We start from the raw sequence: 24,969 nt of genomic DNA, 5'->3' as shown, positions 1-24,969 counted from the left end.
AATATTTAAAGCTGTTGCTACCCAATGATATAAACATTATCATGAAATGTCTAGAAACATGGCGGGAGTTCATTATTGACCTTCAGTATAAATGTAATTGTCACTCACAGCATAGACATGAGCCAGAAAGTTACCAACGGACTTAAATGCCTTGTCACCGCTAGGGCTGGGGAGAGCACTTCAAGCATGTTACTCAGGTCAGGTGACATGGGGAGGAACTTCGAGGATTCAAGATGGCTACAATTCTGCCAAGACGAAACATTTTATAATGGAATAACTAACATTTAAAGATGCTTACAGTGACACTTGAGTATTCCGTAGTGTGTTAGCTGCTGTAAATATACTTCTGGAACTCAAACGATAACTAACCTTAGCTAATATGTAGCTAGCTAGAAGCCAAACGTTACAGAAGCTACGTTATTTAGCCATCTCATTAGAAGTTACTGACAGTCTAGAGTTCGTGCCCCCTTACCAGCACAATGAGCGATTCCCGAATGTTCTCGATCTTAACACTGCTCCTGGTAGTACCTGCGTCAATTAGGTGAGTGTGCTGTGTCACTGACTGAGCTGTCGTTAAACCTCTCTGACTCTTGTGAATGTGTAAACCATTCTATTATTTTCTTCTAGTGTCCATGGTGCTATTTCAGGAGAGGAATACTCTACTACAGGTAGACCCTAGCTAGTTAAATAAAGATCGGGTAGCTGTAGACCCTAAAATGGAAGTTTCTAGCTATTATAATCTCTTTATTTTGTAGCGATAAGCACAACATCCCTTCATTGCTGGCAAGAGGATGAGTTTTCGATTTTGACAGAGTGTGCAAGGTGCAACCCCTTTCAGATGGTGAGGGTTAAAATAATTCCTATTTTCTTGAACACCGTAATACTGATCAATAACATCTTAATTATGGCATCCCCTCACGTGTCTGTCTCCTCTAGAAATCATGGGCACCTTGCGCCCGAACTGGATTCATAGAAAAGATCAACTGTGCAAAAAACAACAAAGTTGAATACAAGAGGTAGCCTTAATATTTTTATTATAGTATTTTCCTAAATTGATGCAATCGCCAATTCAGGTCCGACTACAATTCTATCTTTCTCTTTTCTCAGCTGCCGTTCCTCTTGGATGGATGAGCGCCTGTTCTGGAGGTTTGAGGGGATCGTGATGTGCCTGACGGTAGTCTTGGTCCTGGTGGTGATAGCTCGTCAGAGAACCCTGGACCACCTGGCTTCTGAAAAGGTCCGCAGGCAGATCCTGTCCATATAGAGACTGGGTGCTGTTGTCCGGCGCTTGACCAATCAAATGTTTAAAGGACTTGAATGGCAAAACTTGCACATTGGTATCACTATTTCCATTTTGATCCCATGTTTTGTTGTGGCCTTATTTGTGAAATGTCTATGTGTAAGTATGACCCATACAATAGTTATTGGTTTGAACTAATCTTACAATATGTTCCAAGTCATTACTGCACTATAGTTAATAATATTGCAGCACAGCATGTCTTTATGTTGTCATAGTTGATATTTTTTCTGTGTCTGTGATTAGAGTATAGTCCTGCCTAACTATTCCATGTGTCAGTTTTGGGGATTTGAACATGTCAACTTGGTCTCACTTCCTGACATTGTCTCACATTGTCTGCATTGTCACCATAATAACGGAGTTGGTCCAGCCAGAGAGACGAATACTACAAATATCTCGGCCTATGTGTTATTTTTGAATATGGACCCTATTTTCCTTTTAAAGATTGATTTCTGAAAAATGGGTTTTACCAGCTACATAAATTAAATTTTTTGGTCTGTGATCAATGTGCTTAGGGTGTATTTACCAATGATTGGTCAATCACGTTTGTGTGAAATTCAGGTCTGTCTAAACTATACATATCTATTTATTTATGGTGTCGTTTGACAAGCGTTTCCTTTTGATTACACACTAGCTTAATCAAGAGCAGTGACACTATCAAGAGCAGTGTGCTGGTTTCTTATTTTTCTCATCTTATTCATCTGTTCACCAGGCACCTGCAACAAAGATAGCTCAGATGTGTGAGTGCCTTTTCAATTTTGGTTACACACCATTTGTAAAACCATGTTTCCTCTGATTTCTTACAGTATTTGTATTTTACAGCACTGTTAACACTATTCCTAATTAGTACATTGCTGTAAGTGTGTAGCAAATTGTACAGTTTATTGCACTTTCTATTTATGACCAATAAAAATAAACTGTTAGGGTATGTGCACAATGTAGTTTTTTGTTAGTAAATATAGTTCTGCTTTTTTTTCTGCTTAAGTTGTGAAAGGAATTGGACAGTTTATTAATCAACATTTTTATTTAAAAAAGAGCCTCTCTTTTTCATATTTACAGAGCTTACCTTCATATCTGTGCTGAATGCACAACAACCAGAATGGTAGAATGAGAGGCAAATTAAAGAACACATGGATGGAACAGGTCAGAAGAAGGATGTATATTAGAAGTTAGCGAAGCGAAATTTCAAAATCCTACTATATTTCAGACAGAAATAAATGAACTAATACCATAACAAAAATAAATCACAAACACTTGAGGAAGAAGAGGTTGCACTTTGATCCTCTTGGACAGTCACATAGTTGGCCGTACCGTGGTCCCTTTTTCACTGTGCAGTAGTCACCGACAATACACTGGAAAGAAAATAGAACAAAAATGTTATGGTAGAATTTTACAAATGAGATATTCACAAGGAAGGAAAAGTTGACAGTACTTTTAAGTACCTTGACCACTAGATGTCGCCATAAGACAGTACATTTCCCATCACAAACCTTGTTGGCAGCCTACAAGATGGTCTGTCTTTTGCAGGCTTTTGCAACCGCACAACTCTTTCTATGAACTGCATAACATAAACAAAGCTCAAAGTTCCGTCTGTTTATTACATTTATGTTTTATTCCTCATTTTATAGTTTTTTTCTACAGAATAGTATTCATTCAGTGAGAAAAACTCCATCTATTCGTGGGGTTAAATGTACCCATTAGTTACTCCAAAGGCTGTGTATAATCTACATCAGTTCTGAATAGAATCCTTTGAGACTTTGTTTCTTTAGTAGCTATCAGTCGTCTTCAAAAAAAGGACACAGCATTAGCTTTTGGAGTGTTTATTTATTTTCCCCAGAACATGCTCTAGCAAGAATGTAGTCTTGACCCGCAATCCAAAAGGTGCCACCCACAACCCACCAGAGGGTCTGACCCACACATTTGGGAAATCGATCACCTTTTCAACTATTCACCCGTGGTGTCTGAAATAGCTTGCTTACACTAGGAAGGTGGCTTTGTCTTCTTTCCCACACAGCCATTCTTCTGTTTTGGAGTTTCTCCAGGACGTTATGAAGGACACCCAGCTGCAGCACACACAGAGAAAAATCCTTCTGTATTGAAATGGCCCTACATCAAATCTGTCGCCTCACAATAGACCATGTTTATTGGTTAATTGCAATGACTCACTATGAATGTACAGTACATTTGCCCTATATGATCAAATAGTGTCAATAGCATTCTTTAATTGTATCGTAACCTCAACTAATACTTATTACTATAGCAGGTTACTCACCAGTTCCCTAGAGTCCTCTATAACTTCAGCCTTTGGTAGCCTTTCGTCTGTCCATCCTGCAACCACATGGGCTGATTGAGATAGGATGTACAAAAAGGAAATGAACACCAGCAAGATAGCTGCTGATTTTGCCATGTCTGTTTCTAATTGTTGTGTTTTCCACCTAGGGCTAGGCGGAACGGATAATCTACTGTTCGGTCAAGAGAAAGGCAGATAACCTATGTACTGCGCTTGTAGTGGAAGGTGCTGTCCAAGGTGCTGAACAGAAACCCCTGGGTTGATTTAGTCATCTGGGTTTAGATTCTTTATCAGACACCCATCTAATAAAGAAGTCACACACACACACACACGTCCCTTTGTGTCATTAATCCCCATATAGCAGACTAGTAGGCTACAGAAACATACCACGAGGAAGATGCGAGGACAACATGTTTGTTTTCATTCTGTGTCTTAGTTGTTTGAGTTAATTGGATTGCATGGATTTCCCAAAGGTAAACTCCTAATGAGAATAAGCATACATGTGAGCTGAAAGGCATGTTTTTAAACGTGTTGACAGAGACTTTTTGGCTCTTTGTGGTCCAACCCCACTGTGACCGTGGGAAAGTGGCACAATTTTGTGAATGAGATGACATTGAATTCGTCCCTCTAAATATAGCATATCACCTTATTATTGCTGCAGGCCAGGGGCAGATTGGGACCAAAAATCGTCCCTGGAATTTCTAACACACTGGCCCATTCTCTTCCTTGAGCCCCCCACATCGGCCCATTCTCTTCCTTGAGCCCCCCACATCGGCCCATTCTCTTCTTTGAGCCCCCCACATTGTTCCATTCTCTTCCTTGAGTCCCCCACATCGGCCCCTATTATTAGCCAGATAATGATAACTTTGCGCAAAAAACAACAACATGTTAGACAGATCCACTGGGCTAAAAATGGACCAGCCCATCTGGCATTTGCCCGAAATGCTAGATGGCCAGTCCGCCTATGCTGTAGTCCTGTTACATAATATGACAAAAAGACACCCCAGTTAATCTCTTGACTCCCCTGATGTAATCTTTTCCTTATTTAGATGGATTAAATACCTCGGCAACGTCAGAGGGCGAGGATCTCGTACATGTATCATCCAAGGATTTCCATGTCATGACGTCATAAAATTCCAGGTAAAATCTCTATAGGGTTGGGAGAGAGAGAGAGAGAGAGAGAGAGAGAGAGAGAGAGAGAGAGAGAGAGAGAGAGCAAAGAAAGAGAGCACATTCATCCAGACCACAGCTCCACCAGCCACATCCACACCCCCACCCAGGAGCACCGCCAGGGATTTTGGGCCCCATGAAAAGATATCACATTGAGCTCCACCACCACCACCACAGGCCACACCAACCCTGTACAATTGCTGTAACCACACACCTCCAGAACCCAATCGATCCATTCAAAGCTTTAAATAACTCTACCTTTGCAGGCTTGCAACTCTCTTGTAGTCCAATATTTACTGTCCGATATTTCCTGACAGCGAGCTGTGAAAATATAACACTGTGCAGACATGCATGCAACATTCTGCATACAGTGGAATTCACTATTTGATGCAAGACTGATCCCCTCTATAAGAAATGTGCTAGGCCATCTTTTACAGTCTAAATGTCATTTTAATGGTAAAATTCTTGAATGGAAAATTCTCTTAACATGAATGAATAACTTCAAATAAATATAACTTAAATATACATCAACCTTTTCAATTAAAATAAATTAACATTATCATCTATAGAATGATATAACAGACAAAATGATAAAATCAGCAGCAGATTTTTGAACTAAGTATACATACCAACTAGAAAATAAGCAGCTGTAAAAGTAGAAATGGAAAATGCAAATGGGAATGAAAAGGCCTGATGGTGGCCCTAGAGGAAAGGTCAAGAGGTCACCAAATCAATAGTTTTTTTTCCACTTGGGGTCTTGATTGTGCACAACAAATTTTATGTCAATCCAGCCATTACTATGAGATATATCTTGTTCTCAGTCTGTTCTCAGTCTGTTCTCAGTCTGTTCTCAGTCTGTTGTCAGTCTGTTGTCAGTCTGTTCTCAGTCTGTTCTCAGTCTGTTCTCAGTCTGTTCTCAGTCTGTTCTCAGTCTGTTCTCAGTCTTGTTCTCAGCCTGTTCTCAGTCTGTTCTCAGTCTGTTCTCAGTCTGTTCTCAGTCTTGTTCTCACCCCTTTCTCAGTCTGTTCTCAGTCTGTTCTCAGTCTGTTCTCAGTCTGTTGTCAGTCTGTTCTCAGTCTGTTCTCAGTCTGTTCTCAGTCTGTTGTCAGTCTGTTCTCAGTCTGTTCTCAGTCTGTTCTCAGTCTGTTCTCAGTCTGTTCTCAGTCTTGTTCTCAGTCTGTTCTCAGTCTGTTGTCAGTCTGTTCTCAGTCTTGTTCTCAGTCTGTTCTCAGTCTGTTCTCAGTCTGTTCTCAGTCTGTTCTCAGTCTGTTCTCAGTCTGTTCTCAGTTCTCAGTCTGTTCTCAGTCTGTTCTCAGTCTGTTCTCAGTCTGTTCTCAGTCTGTTCTCAGTCTGTTCTCAGTCTGTTGTCAGTCTGTTCTCAGTCTTGTTCTCAGTCTGTTCTCAGTCTGTTCTCAGTCTGTTCTCAGTCTGTTCTCAGTCTGTTCTCAGTCTTGTTCTCAGTCTGTTCTCAGTCTGTTCTCAGTCTGTTCTCAGTCTGTTCTCAGTCTGTTGTCAGTCTGTTCTCAGTCTGTTGTCAGTCTGTTCTCAGTCTGTTCTCAGTCTGTTCTCAGTCTGTTCTCAGTCTTGTTCTCAGTCTGTGAGCATCATTTGTATTGTGATCCAATATCTATAGCCATGCCTTACTCACCAAGAGCCCAGCGCCAAGCCTTCTTACTAGCAAAGTCCCTGATCAAGTCTTTGAAGTCCAGCTTTCTAGCTAACTGACTTTAAATGGACAGCATGGCAAGACTGCAAAGCCTGTCATGGGACATAGTGAACCTCAAATAGTTTTTTTTAATCAGTTTTAGCTTACTGAAAGCTCTCTCGCCACCAGCAACAGTCACAGGCAGTGTGCAAAATATACGTAAAGCAATGCACACTTTTCCAAAAATGCTTTGCAGCTGCATCTGACAAATTGCATTCAGGAGACCAAGAGGGAACAAGTTAGGGGGGGTAAGTGTCAGCATATACAGTGTTCAGGTGTCAGGAGACTAAGAGGGAACAAGTTAGGGGGGGTAAGTGTCAGCATATACAGTGTTCAGGTGTCAGGAGACTAAGAGGGAACAAGTTAGGGGGGGTAAGTGGCAGCATATACAGTGTTCATCTGTCTTACTTCATGATGAAACTCAGGTGTCAGATCTCTGGAATACTTAATGTTGAAACTCAGGTGTCAGATCTCTGGAATACTTCATGTTGAAACTCAGGTGTCAGATCTCTGGAATACTTCATGTTGAAACTCAGGTGTCAGATCTCTGGAATACTTCATGTTGAAACTCAAGTGTAAGATCTCTGGAATACTTCATGATCAGTGGTTGGCACACAGAAAATACTTTACCCTCACTAATCTGACCAACTTTCAGAACAACAGAAAATTATATAACCATTTTTGCAGTGGTGTGGAACCTAGTGTCCAAGTCACATATGATGTTGTCCATAGCAGTAAAAAACACTGTGTCCGAAACACTGTCCTGAGCTGTCTCCTCTTGAGAGGTCTCATCATGGAATCTCTTCCTTTTCCTCTGGCGGCTGTGTTCCTTGCTAAATTGAGGTGCAACATCCATTTGCGTAGCAGTCAGTGTTTCCACAGACAGGAGAGACTCCCATCCATCTCTAAGAGCTTGCACCTCTTCCTTTAAGGCTGATATTGGCTGCCTCTGTGTCAAGTGAGATTTTTACTGACTGGAGAATCACATTCCTGTCCTCAATGCATTGCAGTACTTTCAGCCAGAGGAGGACAATAGCGTTGAATGACATGAAGTAGTTCTTTCCGACCACTAGCTTCTGATCTGGCCTCACTGGTGAGACTGCATGTCATGAGTATGATATCAAGGACCTAGGTGTTTTACTACAGGTTTAGCAGCATCGATCCCTGCACTCCAGCGGGTATCAGAGAGGTGATACAAAGAGCAGCCTGATCTGGCCTCACTGGTGAGACTGCATGTCATGAGTATGATATCAAGGGTCTTGATGACACAAGGTAGGTGTTTTACTACAGGTTTAGCAGCATCGATCCCTGCACTCCAGCGGGTATCAGAGAGGTGATACAAAGAGCAGCCTGTTTTCTCTTTGTAGATGGCCCATCGCTCTGGGCTGGCACTAACAGGTGTGTAAAGGCGATTGATGCAGCCAAAAAATGTTGATACTTCTGGGCTTGACTCTGCAGCCTGCCCACCTACAACATTTAAGGTGTGGGAGGCACAAGGTGAAAATGGAGCCGGAGGATTTTTCTTTCATATTTGGGCTTGGACTCCCTTGACTTTCCCTGACCTGGTTGCCCCGTTGTCATATCCCTGCCCTCTGCCATCTCCAATGTCTATCCCTTGGTCATGAAGCACATTTTCAATCATCTCTGCTATCTCACTTCCTGTCTTTTTGTGAAAGTCCTTGAATTCAAGAAACCGTTCAGTGATCTCCCAGTCTTCTGTTTCTTTGTTATAACTCACATATCTTATGAGCACAACATTCTGCTCAGGTGGGAAATGTCTGGTGTAGCATCACATATGACTGAATAATAAATAGCATCCTCCCTTTCCTTTAGAATTATTTTCAAAACTCACATAATTCAATGAACTCATTTTGAATGTCAGAGCTCAGATAGCCTGGTTCCTATTTTTTTTGTCCCTGATTTTTTGTAAGTGCTGATTCAGCAGTGGATCGTAATGAGACGAGCTCTAGTGTGCCTAGGAAATTACCATTGTGGATGTCATCTGGGACTTTGGTTTTACCCCTGAAAAGTAATTGCCTTGATGCCAAGTGCAGTGTTACATCTAGGATTCTCTGCAAGAGAGCTCTATTTTTCTCAGTTTCTGTTTGTATCTGCTTCTGCAAATGACAGTCAAGGCCACTAACTGCCATTACAGGTTGTTGCAAATTCTTCCACTTCAAGTAGCAGTCTCTGTGTGCCCTATTTCTCTCATGGCTTGGAAATATATCATACATACGACACCACTTCACATCGGACATTTTATATCCGTGTTGCACTAGCGGTTCTGGGGGGGCGGGGGCCAGTGCCCCTGTGACAACAATTTTGGACCCCCTTGTGGCCCCCCTAAATGTGGAGTATGAAATAATTTTTACATAACTAATTTTTGCTATCGTTCTTTTTTTACATCCGTTATTAGACAGTGGCAACGCGGAACACTAATTTAACCCACACATTTTCTAGAGGGACGGCTTTGGGCGGAACACAACAGTATCGTACCACATGCATCTGGAAGTTTTTGTCTATTCAGAAGTTGTAAGAAATTCCGCACTAATATTATAGTTCAAGCTAGAGGTCGACCGATTATGATTTTCCAATGCCGATACTGAAACCGATTATTGGAGGACCAAAAAAATCCGATACTGATCAATCGGCAGATTTTTAAAATGTATTTGTAATAATGACAATTGCAACAATACTAAATTAACACTTATTTTAACTTAATATAATACGTCAATAAAAATCAATTTAGCCTCAAATAAATAATGAAACATGTTCAATTTGGTTTAAATAATGCAAAAACAAAGTGTTTGAGAAGTGAAAGTGCAATATGTACCATGTAAAAAAGCAAACATTTCAGTTCCTTACTCAGAACATGAGAACATATGAAAGTTGGTGGTTCCTTTTAACATGAGACTTCAATATTCCAAGGTAAGAGGTTTTAGGTTGTAGTTAATATAGTATTTATAGGACAATTTCTCTCTATACCATTTGTATTTCATATGCCTTTGACTAATGGATGTTCTTATAGGCACTTTAGTATTGCCAGTGTAACAGTATAGCTTCCATCCCTCTCCTCGCCCCTACCTGGGCTCGAACCAGAAACACATCGACAACAGCCACACTCGAAGCAGCGTTACCCATCGCTCCACAAAAGCCGAGGCCCTTGCAGAGCAAGGGGAATAACTACTCCAAGTCTCAGAGCGAGTGACGTTTGAAACGCTATTAGCGCGCACCCTGCTCACTAGCTAGCCATTTCACATGGGTTACACCAGCCATTAGGCTGATAGGCTTGAAGTCATAAACAGCGCTATGCTTGCGAAGAGCTGCTGGCAAAACGCACGAAAGTGCTGTTTGAATGAATGCTTACGAGCATGCTGCTGCCTACCATCGCTCAGTCACACTGCTCTATCAAATATCAAATCATAGACTTAATTATAACATAATAACACACAGAAATACAAGCCTTTGGTCATTAATAAAGTCAAAATACTGTAAATGGAAGGAACATTAAATCCCTTCTAGACAACTTCCTGGACAAAATGTTTCATTGTAAAACTGAAGATGTAAACTTGGCTGTAGAAAATCTAAATAGTATATTTGACCTCTCAGCTTCCCTATCAAATCTAATAGGGAAGCTTAAAATGGTTTGATGAAGAATGCAAAAACCTAAGAAATAAATTGAGAAACCTATCAAACCCAAAAAATAGAGACCCAGAAAACCTGAGCCTTCACTGTGGTGAATCACTAAAACAATATGGAAATACACTAATGAAAAAGAAGGGAAAGCATGTCAGAAATCAGCTCAAAGTAATTGAAGAATCCATAGAACACCACTTCGGGAAAGAATGGAAAACACTAAACAAACAACAACACAAAGAGTTATCTATCCAAAATGGAGATGGACAAAACACTTCTCCAATCTTTTTGGCTCTATAACAAAGAACAAACAGCAAAACATATACCTGATCAAATACAAATCTTAGAATCAACTATTAAAGACTACCAGAACCCACTGGTTTTTCCAATTACATTGAATGAACTACAGGACAAAATACAAACCCTCCAACCCAAAAAGGCCTATGGTGTTGATGGTATCCTAAATGAAATGATAAAATATACAGACAACAAATACCAATTGGCTACACTTAAACTCTTTAACATTATCCTTAGCTCTTGCATCTTCCCCAATATCTGGAACCAAGGACTGATCACCCCAATCCACAAAAGTGGAGATACATTTGACCTCAATAACAACCGTGGGATATGCATCAACAGCAACCTTGGGAAAATCCTCTGCATTATCATTAACAGCAGACTCGTACATTACCTCAGTGAAAACAATGTACTGAGCAAATGTCAAATGGGCTTTTTACCAAATTACCATACGACAGACCACATATTCACCCTGCGCACCCTAATTGAAACAAACAAACCAAAACAAAGGCAAAGTCTTTGTTGATTTCAAAAAAGCCTTTGACTCAATTTGGCATGAGGGTCTGCTATACAAATTGATGGAAAGTGGTGTTGGGAGAAAAACATACAATGTTATAAAATCCATGTACACAAACAAGAAGTTTCTTTCCAGAGGGCTGTGGGGTGAGACAGACATGCAGCTTAATTAAGCCCCACCCTCTTCAACATATATTTCAACAAATTGGCGTGGGTACTAGAATAGTCTGCAGCACCTGGCCTCATCCTACTAGAATCTGAAGTCAAATGTCTACTGTTTGCTGATGATCTGGTCTCCAACCAAGGAGGGCCTACAGCAGCACCTAGATCTTCTGCACAGATTCTACCAGACCTGGACCCTGACAGTAAATCTCAGTAAGACCCATCCCCCTACCCCTGTACAGGCCCAGTCCCATCCCTCTACCCCTCTGTAAATGGCTCTAAAGCCTCCTTGCACCTCATTGGGGATTTCTCTGTTTTATTGTTAACATATAATTATCTTTTAAATGCTTTTCTAGGGCAGGGAAGAAAATTAGAACCCTATAACTAATACATGGGTTACCTCATTTCACATCTGCATGTCATTAAACCATAGACTATTAACCATTGACCATAAAGAAGAGAAAAAATGTACCATGGTTGTAGAAAGCATTATATTTCATAACAGAATATCAAACAGAAACAAAACATACTTGGAAAAGATGTGTTAAAAGATAAACATGTATAATATACATATTAGTTTGTATGAAGTCAAAACAAGATGGACATTGGCTTTGTGCTATTATTACTCTAAGGGACACATCACAGCCAGAAGAGGAGTGGCCACCCCTCATAGCCTGGTTCCTCTCTAGGTTTCTTCCTAGGTTCTGGCCTTTCTAGGAAGTTTTTCCTAGCCACCGTGCTTCTACACCTGCATTGCTAGCTGTTTGGGGTTTTAGGCTGGGTTTCTGTACAACACTTTGTGATATCAGCTGACGTAAGAAGGGCTTTATAAATACATTTGATTTTGATTTTGATTTGATCTTACAACTTGAGACGTGCATACAATGCAAATATTATTATGGGAGATGTTTATGAATTCAAGTTGTGGGCTTCTTTCATAAGTTAGGATTCAGGAGTCACTATGGGTTTTTCCAACTATAGTATAGAAAGTCAGTGGTGGAGAATCACATGCTGTGTCCATTTGATCCTTAAAAAGGTCCAATTCCAGAATATTGGGTAACTTTCTCCTCAGTTCAATTCCAGAATATTGGGTAACTTTCTCCTCAGTTCAATTCCAGAATATTGGGTAGCTTTCTCCTCAGTCCAATTCCAGAATATTTGGTAACTTTCTGCTCAGTTCAGGGTCCTGTATATCTGTGAGAATTGAGAAACACATATTAGTGGAGAAAATAAACAAGAGGTTTATGACCCTGTCTCCAAATCATTAAAAAAGCCTTTTCACAGGACATTGTCAGCAATTAACTTTGTTTATTTTCAAGACCCTTCAATTCTAGACGGGGTGAAAAATGATGGTTACTTAGGTGCCCTTTGGCGTTCATCCCATTTGGGGCCTTCACATGAATGTCTAGAGAGAGATATCTTTATGTCTATGAGCCTATGAATGATGGGAGTCGTAAATAAAGTGGTCAGGGTACTTAACCTTTGACCTCAAGGTCCTGGGTTAACTTCCTAGTCCTAGTGTGTACTTGTGTACCACTGTGTGATATCAATGCATGGTACTTTTCCACATTCATTATGTCCTGCCACCTGTAAAGTATTGAGGAGGAATAGGAGAGAAAGGAATAGGAGAGAATAGGGAGAAAGAAAGAAAAAGACATGTAAAAGAAAGTTTTGGTCAATAAGTAGATGTACCTGTGTATGTTCTGCAGTGCTCGGTTTCATTCACAGTAATCGATGGAGTTGGTGAGCAGCCAATCCGAGGAGTAGCACTGGGCATGGGGAGCCAATCGCTAAAGCCTGAATAGGGGTCGGTAAAAGGTAATTAGAACATAAGCTGCAGAATGGAAGTGTTATAAGAACATTCTTCACTGGGGTTAGTGTTTGCATGTTTCATTGCTGTCTTGGCATGTTTGCTCCTCATGCAGAGACCTCCTGTCTCTGTGAATCCTGGAACTACAGTATGTGACACTTCAGCATTATTTACCCCTTGTGTTTACTGAAATAAATTTTTCCTGCTCAAACGTGACAAATCTAAAATACGGAGGCCCAAAAGACACGTTTGTGTTCGTTGAGGGATTACAATGATCATGGTATTTTTGGTATTTTATTAGGATCCCCATTAGCTGTTGCGAAAGCCGGAGCTACTCTACCTGGGGTCCACACAGAACATGAAACATGACATAATACAGAACATTAATAGACAAGAACAGCTCAAGGACAGGCAGCATTTGTAGAGGTCTTGATTATGGAACAGGTTGCAGCTGGTGGGGATCTGCTCTGCCTGCAGCACACCTGTCTCCACCCACACAATCACACACGCACAGAGAGGGAGAGAGCACTGGGGGAGTGGCGGCAGGTTAGGGAGACACAGGATGAGAAGTAGAGGGCGTGGCAGGAGCAGATGTAACAACTGGCATGCATAGTATTTATATTAGCCCTCTGATTACAATGAAGAGCAAGACGTGCCGCTCTGTTCTGGGCCAACTGCAGCTTAACTAGGTCTTTCTTTGCAGAACTTGACCATATGACTGCACAATAATCAAGATAAGACTAAACTAGAGCCTGTGGAGTGTGGTGTCAAAAAAGCAGAACATCTTTATTGCAGACAGACCTCTCCCCATCTTTACAACCGTTTAATCTATATGTTTTGACCATGACAGTTTACAACCTAAGGTAACGGCAAGTAATTTAGTCTCCTCAATTTGTTCAACAGCCACACCATTCATTACCAGATTCAGCTGAGCTTAGGGAATGATTTGTACCAAATACAATGCTCTTGGTTTTAGAGATGTTCAGGATAAGGGTTTCAGTGAGTTCATTAGCTGTGGTTGCTTCCACTTATATGGTTGAATCATCAGCATACATGGACATACAGGCTTTGTTTAATTCACAGGGTGGCAGGGAAGCCTAGTGGTTAGAGCGTTGGACTAGTAACCGGAAGGTTGCAAGTTCAAACCCCCGAGCTGACAAGGTACAAATCTGTCGTTCTGCCCCTGAACAGGCAGTTAACCCACTGTTCCTAGGCCGTCATTGAAAATAAGAATTTGTTCTTAACTGACTTGCCTGGTTAAATAAAGGTAAAATAAAAAAATAAATGCCAGTGGCAGGTCATGGTAAAAATAGAAACAAGTAGAGGGCCAGGAAACTGCCATGTGGTGCACCAGGTATCAAGGTAAGACCCAGATGCAGACCGTGTCGAAGTAACAATTTTTATTTCAGCAACAGGGGGAGGCAGGCTCAGGGTCAGGCTGGTGGGTACAGGGTCAGGACCGGCAAGGTTCAAAAACCAGGAGGGTGGGAAAAGCGAGACTGGGGAAAAGCAGGAGCTGACACAAAAACTGGTTGGCTTGATGAACTGGCAACAGACAAACAGAGAACACAGGTATAAATACACAGGGGATAATGGGGAGGATGGGCAACACCTGAAGGGGGGTGGAGACAATCACAAAGACAGGTGAAACAGATCAGGGTGTGACACACCCTACATGTTTGACATCAGAGAAGCCTCCATTGAAGAAAACCCTCTGAGTTATATTACATAGATAGCTCTGAATCCACGATACGGCACAGGTTGAAAATCCATTAAAAAAGTTTTCTCAACAACATGGGGTGGCAGCGTAGCCTAGTGGTTAGATCCTTGGACTATTAACTGAAAGGTTGCAAGATCGAATCCCTGAGCTGCCAAGGTACAAATCTGTCGTTCTGCCCCTGAACAAAGCAGTTAGCCCACTGTTCCGAGGCCGTCATTGAAAATAAGAATTTGTTCTTAACTGACTTGCCTAGTAAAATGTTATGGTCAATAACATCAAAGGTTGCACTGAAATCTAACAGTACAGCTCCCACAATCTTCTTCTTATCAATTTCTTTCAACCAGTCAATTTCTTTCAACCAGTCAATCAGTCATTTGTGTCATGTTGAGTGCCTTTCTCTATAAGCATGCTGAAAGTCTGTTGTCAATTTGTTTACAGAGAAATAGCATTGCATTTGGTCAAATACAATGTTTCATGTCGTGGAGGCATGACAAGACCCAAAACTGATCCAGGATGTGTATAGGATGTATAGGGTGTGACACAGGATGAGGGAGTCCATGGACGTTAACGATTAACGATCACCTTTAAAATACAGTAATACACCACTGTATGACATCATCACAATTAAAATACAGTAATACACCACTGTATGACATCATCACATTTAAAATACAGTAATACACCACTGTATGACATCATCACATTTAAAATACAGTAATACACCACTGTATGACATGAAGAAGCTGCCAGATTAGATGAGACGCATTAGGGACATTAGACAGAACCGGACATACTGACAAATAAAAACAGAATCAATTTGCTTTCAGTCTGCAGACCTTGACCAAAACACAGGTTTTCCTTCATTTTATACATTGATGGGGAGATGTATGAAGCCAGGCTGTCAATTAGAGGTGTGTGCTGAGATAGGAAGCAGCCATAACGCCACACATACTGTACCTTATTCTCAAGATCCTTCTCCTCCACATTCTTCTTCTCCCCTAGAATTACATACAAACTATAGTCCTCATGGCCGGTGGTGTTACCTTAAAAGATGACAGACATCAACGATGTTGGTGAGGAGAACCACAAAGTGAGACCACACTAATACTTGAACTAACATATCTGGTTAAGTGGCTTACTGAAATAGGTGTAATCGAAGGTGGCGGTGTAGTCATAGTCTGGTGTTTGTGTAGAATAGTCATCATATTCCTCCTCATAGTCCTCTTTGTTTGCTGTGGAAAAAGGGAAGAGAAAGAAATGCTATGACCAAAAACCTGGTCAGCCCTGAAACTAAAGCCATCTATATCATACCTCATCCCTCATACCTCATCCCATCATGTCTTTCACTGAACTACACTCCAAGTCATTGTGCTCCTCAACATCTCCTATTACAAACCTATCAGATACACCCAACATGAGGATTACGCAGTGTGTTATTTGCAAGCAAACAAAAGCCATTGTTCCATTAAATGTGGATTCTGGATTTGGAGAGCCCCACCTCATTTGTTTGGTATGCCTCAGGGGAGAAATAAACTCTCAGGTGTTGCACCTTATCTTCCCTGCCCAGGACCAACAGAGACATCTCCTATGAGTTATGGAGGAGAGACACACAGACACTTCTCCTATGAGTTATGGAGTAGAGACACACAGAGACTTCTCCTATGAGTTATGGAGCAGAGACACACAGAGACTTCTCCTATGAGTTATGGAGCAGAGACCCACAGAGACTTCTCCTATGAGTTATGAAGCAGAGACAAACAGAGACTTATCCTATGAGTTATGGAGCAGAGACACACAAATACTTATCCTATGACTTGTGGAGCAGAGACACACAGAGACTTCTCCTATGAGTTATGGAGCAGAGACCCACAGAGACTTCTCCTATGAGTTATGAAGCAGAGACAAACAGAGACTTCTCCTCTGAGTTATGGAGCAGAGACAAACAGAGACTTCTCATATGAGTTATGGAGCAGAGGCACACAGAGACTTCTCCTATGAGTTTTGGAGCAGAGACACACAGAGACTTCTCCTATGAGTTATGGAGCAGAGACACATAGAGACTTCTCCTATGAGTTATGGAGCAGAGACAAACAGAGACTTCTCCTATGAGTTATGGAGCAGAGACACATAGAGACTTCTCCTATGAGTTATGGAGCAGAGACAAACAGAGACTTCTCCGATGAGTTATGGAGCAGAGACACACAGAGACTTCTCCTATGAGTTATGGAGCAGAGACAAACAGAGACTTCTCCTATGAGTTATGGAGCAGAGACACATAGAGACTTCTCCTATGAGTTATGGAGCAGAGACAAACAGAGACTTCTCCTATGAGTTATGGAGCAGAGACACATAGAGACTTCTCCTATGAGTTATGGAGCAGAGACAAACAGAGACTTCTCCTATGAGTTATGGAGCAGAGACACACAGAGACTTCTCCTATGAGTTATGGAGCAGAGACAAACAGAGACTTCTCCTATGAGTTATGGAGCAGAGACACATAGAGACTTCTCCTATGAGTTATGGAGCAGAGACACACAGAGACTTATCCCATGAGTTATGGAGCAGAGATAAACAGAGACTTCTCTATGAGTTATGGAGGAGAGACACACAGAGACTTCTCTATGAGTTATGGAGGAGAGACACACAGACTTCTCCTATGAGTTATGGAGCAGAGACAAACAGAGACTTCTCCTATGAGTTATGGAGCAGAGATGAATAGAGACTTCTCCTATGAGTTATGGGGTAGAGACAACAGAGACTTCTCCTATGAGTTATGGAGCAGAGACACACAGAGACTTATCCTATGAGTTATGGAGCAGAGATAAACAGAGACTTCTCCTATGAGTTATGGGGTAGAGACACACAGAGACTTCTCCTAGGAGTTATGGAGCAGAGACACACAGAGACTTCTCCTATGAGTTATGGAGCAGAGACACACAGAGACTTCTCCTATGAGTTATGGAGCAGAGATAAACAGAGACGTATATGACTTGTGAAGCAGAGACACACAGAGACATCTCCTATGAGTTATGGAGCAGAGATAAACAGATACTTTTCCTATGAGTTATGGAGCAGAGACACACAGAGACTTCTCATATTAGTTATGGAGCAGAGACACACAGTCTTCTCCTATGAGTTATGGAGCAGAGCCACACAGAGACTTCTCCTATGGGTTATGGAGCAGAGATAAACAGAGACTTTTCCTATGAGTTATGGAGCAGAGATAAACCAAGACTTCTATGACTTGTGGAGCAGAGACACACAGAGACTTCTCCTATGAGTTATGGAGCAGAGATAAACAGAGACTTCTCCTATGAGTTATGGAGCAGAGATAAACAGAGACTTATATGACTTGTGGAGCAGAGACACACAGAGACTTCTCCTAGGAGTTATGGAGCAGAGATAAACAGAGACTTCTCCTATGAGTTATGGAGCAGAGGCACACAGAGACTTCTCCTATGAGTTATGGAGCAGAGATAAACAGAGACTTTTCCTATGAGTTATGGAGCAGAAATAAACAGAGACTTCTATGACTTGTGGAGCAGAGACACACAGAGACTTATCCTATGAGTTATGGAGCAGAGACACACAGAGACTTCTCCTATGAGTTATGGAGCAGAGACACACAGAGACTTATCCTATGAGTTATGGAGCAGAGACACACAGAGACTTCTCCTATGAGTTATGGAGCAGAGACAAATAGAGACCTCTCCTATGAGTTATGGAGCAGAGACAAATAGAGACTTCTCCTATGCGTTATGGAGCAGAGACAAATAGAGACTTCTCCTATGAGTTATGGAGCAGAGACAAACAGAGGAGAACAATTTAACCGTATGGAGGCAGGAGGGAGGTCAGGCCCCCAGGGGGATACATCATGGAGCTGGTCTGGCCCCCAGGGGGATACGTCATGGAGCTGGCAGCAGGACAATACACAGAGTATCTGGAACTCCATCCATCAGACTCTATACCAGTAGAGGACAGCCAAGAGTAAACTGCAGAGCAGTGAACTACAGTGGGACACGATGCAGAGCGGACTGAAACAAGAGCATCAGGTTTCCCTGGTGGAATCTCCTCAGCTAGCGAAACGAACCGTCGCATGTCTTGTGAAATGCTTGGTTGAGCAAGGCCACATGTGAATGACCGTATTAACTTTTGGATGCGTTCTAGAGACAGCGTTTTCCTGTCATTTGATTTAGGGCCACATATTTAGCTTGAGATATATCAAACAATTTCTCAATAATTGCAGAGGAATAAAATGCTCATGGAGAGTTGGTTGACAAACATGGTCAAGAAATGAGAATTTGACCGCACTGTATGGCTTTACCACCATCTTATTCAACCACATGGCCTGTATGATAGACTAACCTTCATGAAAACAGCTTGAATGAACGTAAAAGAGGACATGTCTGCCCTTCAGAGCTAAATATCCAGTGGTGGGTCAAGTGGGGACAGTCCTGATGGGGAACTGAAGGGGAGAAAGGTGGATATGGCTGCTGCTACTGTTACCAATGCCAGACATACACAATATGGACGTAGCAAAGAGGGGGGTTTAGCTGAAAGTTGGGGATAGGAACTCTCACAAAGTCATATGTGAAGTATGTGAGGGGGAATTCCTGACCTCTCTCTCTCTCTTGATCACAGGTCTCAATCACAATGGTAGGAAGGAACCTTAGTGGGATAAAGTAATAATCTTACAATGATTGGACTTTCCAAGTGAGTAACATAAAAGAAACCAGCTCTTTCCAGAAATCTGACAGCCCCTACACAAAAACAAAATGGACGTTCCAGCAATCTAATAATAATGAGCTTCTAATCCAGTCACCATGTCTCCGGGAAAAGTCCAATACATTCCTCCAGTGTCCTGCAAGTATGGATCCATTCCATTGATTCCGCTCCAGCCATTACCACGAGCCCATCTTCCCCAATTAAGTTGCCACCAACCTCCTTTGATACATGTACTATTAAACCGTTTTTGCATAATAATAATAACTCAATGCTTTGTCTCTGTGGGTAAGTTGGTTTTGACTCATCCCAGGAACCTGATGATCATATTTTTTTATTATAATTTTTTTCTCTCCCCAATTGGTTGTTACAGTCTTGTCTCATCGCTGCAACTCCCGTACGGACTCGGGAGAGGCGAAGGTCGAGAGCCATGTGTCCTCCGAAACACAACCAAGCTGCACTGCTTCTTGACACAATGCCCACTTAACCTGGAAGCCAGCCGCACCAACGTGTCGGAGGAAACACCTGGCGACCGTGTCACCGGCCAAACCCTCCCCTAACCCGGACGACACTGGGCCAATTGTGCACCGCCCCATGGGTCTCCCGGTCGCAGCTGGAGCCTGGACTCGAACCCAGAATCTCTAGTGGCACAGCTAGCACTGCAATGCAGTGCCTTAGACCGCTGCACCACTCGGGAGGCCCTGATGATCAATTTTGTTTTGATAGGAGGAGCCTGTATACTCTTGTCTCGACAACAAGCTGAAACAGCTCATGTTGAAACTCACACTCTGTCTGATAACACTTCGGCAGCCTGGCACTGGAGAGTGTTTACATTTACACTCTCTGTGATGAGTCAACTACAGGTTCTTCAACAACCTCCCAGAACCATAGAAGAGCCCTTTGGCAAAGAAGTCAGACTGCAACATGCCAAGTCTTGCATCAGTTTCTGCACACAGACTATGGGAAGGATGATTTAGGGTGACTTCTTTTAATCCGCTGATATGATAGGGAGAAGTGGGTTTTTTCTTCTGGTCAGAATGGATGGGGCTCAAATGGGCTGCTAAAACATCTGGAAAACTCCATGTTCTCCAGAATCACTACTCCCATAGGTACAGCTTTATTCACTACTCCCATAGGTAGAGCTTTATTCACTACTCCCATAGGTAGAGCTTTATTCACTACTCCCATAGGTACAGCTTTATTCACTACTCCCATAGTTAAAGCTTTATTCACTACTCCCATAGGTAGAGCTTTATTCACTACTCCCATAGGTACAGCTTTATTCACTACTCCCATAGGTAGAGCTTTATTCACTACTCCCATAGTTAGAGCTTTATTCACTACTCCCATAGTTAAAGCTTTATTCACTACTCCCATAGGTAAAGCTTTATTCACTACTCCCATAGGTACAGCTTTATTCACTACTCCCATAGTTAAAGCTTTATTCACTACTCCCATAGTTAAAGCTTTATTCACTACTCCCATAGGTAAAGCTTTATTCACTACTCCCATAGGTACAGCTTTATTCACTACACCCATAGGTACAGCTTTATTCACTACTCCCATAGGTAGAGCTTTATTCACTACTCCCATAGGTAGAGCTTTATTCACTACTCCCATAGGTAAAGCTTTATTCACTACTCCCATAGGTAGAGCTTTATTCAATACTCCCATAGGTAGAGCTTTATTCACTACTCCCATAGGTACAGCTTTATTCACTACTCCCATAGGTACAGCTTTATTCACTACTCCCATAGGTACAGCTTTATTCACTACTCCCATAGTTAAAGCTTTATTCACTACTCCCATAGGTAGAGCTTTATTCACTACTCCCATAGTTAAAGCTTTATTCACTACTCCCATAGGTAGAGCTTTATTCACTACTCCCATAGGTAGAGCTTTATTCACTACTCCCATAGGTACAGCTTTATTCACTACTCCCATAGGTAGAGCTTTATTCACTACTCCCATAGGTAGAGCTTTATTCACTACTCCCATAGGTACAGCTTTATTCACTACTCCCATAGGTAGAGCTTTATTCACTACTCCCATAGGTAGAGCTTTATTCACTACTCCCATAGGTAGAGCTTTATTCACTACTCCCATAGGTACAGCTTTATTCACTACTCCCATAGGTAGAGCTTTATTCACTACTCCCATAGGTACAGCTTTATTCACTACTCCCATAGTTAAAGCTTTATTCACTACTCCCATAGGTACAGCTTTATTCACTACTCCCATAGGTAGAGCTTTATTCACTACTCCCATAGGTAGAGCTTTATTCACTACTCCCATAGATAGAGCTTTATTCACTACTCCCATAGGTAGAGCTTTATTCACTACTCCCATAGTTAAAGCTTTATTCACTACTCCCATAGGAAGAGCTTTATTCACTACTCCCATAGGTAGAGCTTTATTCACTACTCCCATAGGTACAGCTTTATTCACTACTCCCATAGGTAGAGCTTTATTCACTACTCCCATAGGTACAGCTTTATTCACTACTCCCATAGGTTGAGCTTTATTCACTACTCCCATAGGTACAGCTTTATTCACTACTCCCATAGGTAGAGCTTTATTCACTACTCCCATAGGTACAGCTTTATTCACTACTCCCATAGTTAAAGCTTTATTCACTACTCCCATAGGTAGAGCTTTATTCACTACTCCCATAGGTAGAGCTTTATTCACTACTCCCATAGGTACAGCTTTATTCACTACTCCCATAGGTACAGCTTTATTCACTACTCCCATAGGTACAGCTTTATTCACTACTCCCATAGGTAGAGCTTTATTCACTACTCCCGTAGGTAGAGCTGTATTCACTACTCCCATAGGTAGAGCTTTATTCACTACTCCCATAGGTAGAGCTTTATTCACTACTCCCATAGGTAAAGCTTTATTCACTACTCCCATAGGTAGAGCTTTATTCACTACTCCCATAGGTAGAGCTTTATTCACTACTCCCATAGGTACAGCTTTATTCACTACTCCCATATGTAGAGCTTTATTCACTACTCCCATAGGTAGAGCTTTATTCACTACTCCCATAGGTAGAGCTTTATTCACTACTCCCATAGGTAGAGCTTTATTCACTACTCCCAGAGGTAAAGCTTTATTCACTACTCCCATAGGTAGAGCTTTATTCACTACTCCCATAGGTAGAGCTTTATTCACTACTCCCATAGGTACAGCTTTATTCACTACTCCCATAGGTAGAGCTTTATTCACTACTCCCAGAGGTAGAGCTTTATTCACTACTCCCATAGTTAAAGCTTTATTCACTACTCCCATAGGTAGAGCTTTATTCACTACTCCCATAGGTAGAGCTTTATTCACTACTCCCATAGGTAGAGCTTTATTCACTACTCCCATAGGTAGAGCTTTATTCACTACTCCCATAGGTTGAGCTTTATTCACTACTCCCATAGGTACAGCTTTATTCACTACTCCCATAGGTAGAGCTTTATTCACTACTCCCATAGTTACAGCTTTATTCACTACTCCCATAGTTAAAGCTTTATTCACTACTCCCATAGGTAGAGCTTTATTCACTACTCCCATAGGTAGAGCTTTATTCACTACTCCCATAGGTACAGCTTTATTCACTACTCCCATAGGTACAGCTTTATTCACTACTCCCATAGGTACAGCTTTATTCACTACTCCCATAGGTAGAGCTTTATTCACTACTCCCGTAGGTAGAGCTGTATTCACTACTCCCATAGGTAGAGCTTTATTCACTACTCCCATATGTAGAGCTTTATTCACTACTCCCATAGGTAAAGCTTTATTCACTACTCCCATAGGTAGAGCTTTATTCACTACTCCCATAGGTAGAGCTTTATTCACTACTCCCATAGGTACAGCTTTATTCACTACTCCCATATGTAGAGCTTTATTCACTACTCCCATAGGTAGAGCTTTATTCACTACTCCCATAGGTAGAGCTTTATTCACTACTCCCATAGGTAGAGCTTTATTCACTACTCCCAGAGGTAAAGCTTTATTCACTACTCCCATAGGTAGAGCTTTATTCACTACTCCCATAGGTAGAGCTTTATTCACTACTCCCATAGGTAGAGCTTTATTCACTACTCCCAGAGGTAGAGCTTTATTCACTACTCCCATAGCTAAAGCTTTATTCACTACTCCCATAGGTAGAGCTTTATTCACTACTCCCATAGGTAGAGCTTTATTCACTACTCCCATAGGTAGAGCTTTATTCACTACTCCCATAGGTAGAGCTTTATTCACTACTCCCATAGGTAGAGCTTTATTCACTACTCCCATAGGTAGAGCTTTATTCACTACTCCCATAGGTAGAGCTTTATTCACTACTCCCATAGGTAGAGCTTTATTCACTACTCCCATAGGTAGAGCTTTATTCACTACTCCCATAGGTAGAGCTTTATTCACTACTCCCATAGGTAGAGCTTTATTCACTACTCCCATAGGTAGAGCTTTATTCACTACTCCCATAGGTAGAGTTTTATTCACTACTCCCATAGGTAGAGCTTTATTCACTACTCCCATAGTTAAAGCTTTATTCACTACTCCCATAGGTAGAGCTTTATTCACTACTCCCATAGGTAGAGCTTTATTCACTACTCCCATAGGTAAAGCTTTATTCACTACTACCATTTTTCTTTGTAGCTAAGGGTTAACTTGTGTTTGATCATGTTGACATTGCATCATTACTTAATTCTAGATATGTGTTGTTCAGCTTCCTTCAATATGATGCTTTGTCCAAGGGTAATTGTGTGTTTTATCCCAATTGAAAACCTTTTTTGTTATTCAGTCTTCTGGCATATTGACAAGATGGTTCCACAACCTAATCATTTCACCCCTCGGTCCTACTTCACAGGGCTCCCATCCCATGTCTCCTTGAATAGCAAGGCTTGGGGAAAACGTATCTACTCCCAGAAAACATCTTATGGCTCTATTCTGAATGGAGTGCGGTGGACCTTTGAATGACCCCTGCCCATGTACAGTATCTCTCTCTCTCTGAGGACTTGCATCTCCTCAGGTTCACTTTGTTTATTGTGCTTTTATGCTCCATGAGCCGGTGTCTCAGATAGGATACAGAACGGCGAGACTAGCAGGTGGACGTCCTCTTGATATATCATATTGCAGTAGAGATCTTTTCATTGAAGTAAAGAAAAAATCAAGTGGCCTGTCTACCATGCTTTTTAATATCAAGCAATAAAACTACCCTTCCTGGGGTATTTACAGACTGTAAAACATGCATCACTGCTAAAAGCTATGGTAAGCTATAGCTAGCAAATGTAATAATTCCTCTGCGCTGTCATCTGGTCTGTTTCTGACAGCAGTAGGAATCACCCAACAGAACAGTTAACGACCAGCATGGAAGGAAACTCTCACAGCGCTAGACGCGTTCTTGTCGCAAACTCCACAAACCAATGAAGACAAATGTTTGCATCTGACAGCCTCCCAGAGACAGCAGCCAAAACAAGACAAACAACAAGAAATAATAAGACAAAGCAACCAGAAGGTGGTTTGGTGAGGAGGTCTTTCCCAGCATTGTAAGTCTAAACTCTCTGGCTGGATAAAAAAGTTCATCCACAGAAAAACCAGCCGGGTCGAGTCCATAGGGGATCCACAGAGCTCCTTGATTATTTTC

At 41.6% G+C, this 24,969-nt stretch overlaps 1 protein-coding gene and 1 long non-coding RNA gene across 2 annotated transcripts; one reads left to right on the top strand and one right to left on the bottom strand.

The window, feature by feature from the left end:
* Window positions 1–177: 177 nt before the first annotated feature.
* LOC139404847 (protein JTB-like) lies at window positions 178–2,223 on the top strand. The gene is made up of 5 exons (XM_071147382.1): window positions 178–541; window positions 628–668; window positions 756–841; window positions 937–1,016; window positions 1,108–2,223. Exons 1-5 carry the CDS (start codon window positions 480–482, stop codon window positions 1,262–1,264), a joined length of 426 nt encoding a protein of 141 aa, XP_071003483.1. The 5' UTR covers window positions 178–479; the 3' UTR covers window positions 1,265–2,223.
* Window positions 2,224–2,350: 127 nt separating this feature from the next.
* LOC139404853 (uncharacterized) lies at window positions 2,351–3,988 on the bottom strand. Its single transcript, XR_011633850.1, has 3 exons — window positions 3,570–3,988; window positions 3,277–3,360; window positions 2,351–2,649 (listed from the first exon to the last, which is right to left on the bottom strand). It is a non-coding gene; the product is annotated as an uncharacterized lncRNA (long non-coding RNA).
* Window positions 3,989–24,969: the final 20,981 nt, after the last annotated feature.

Source organism: Oncorhynchus clarkii, unplaced genomic scaffold (assembly GCF_045791955.1).
Source record: "Oncorhynchus clarkii lewisi isolate Uvic-CL-2024 unplaced genomic scaffold, UVic_Ocla_1.0 unplaced_contig_10956_pilon_pilon, whole genome shotgun sequence".
Lineage (NCBI taxonomy): Eukaryota > Metazoa > Chordata > Actinopteri > Salmoniformes > Salmonidae > Oncorhynchus > Oncorhynchus clarkii.
This window is presented reverse-complemented; position numbering and strand designations above follow the sequence as displayed.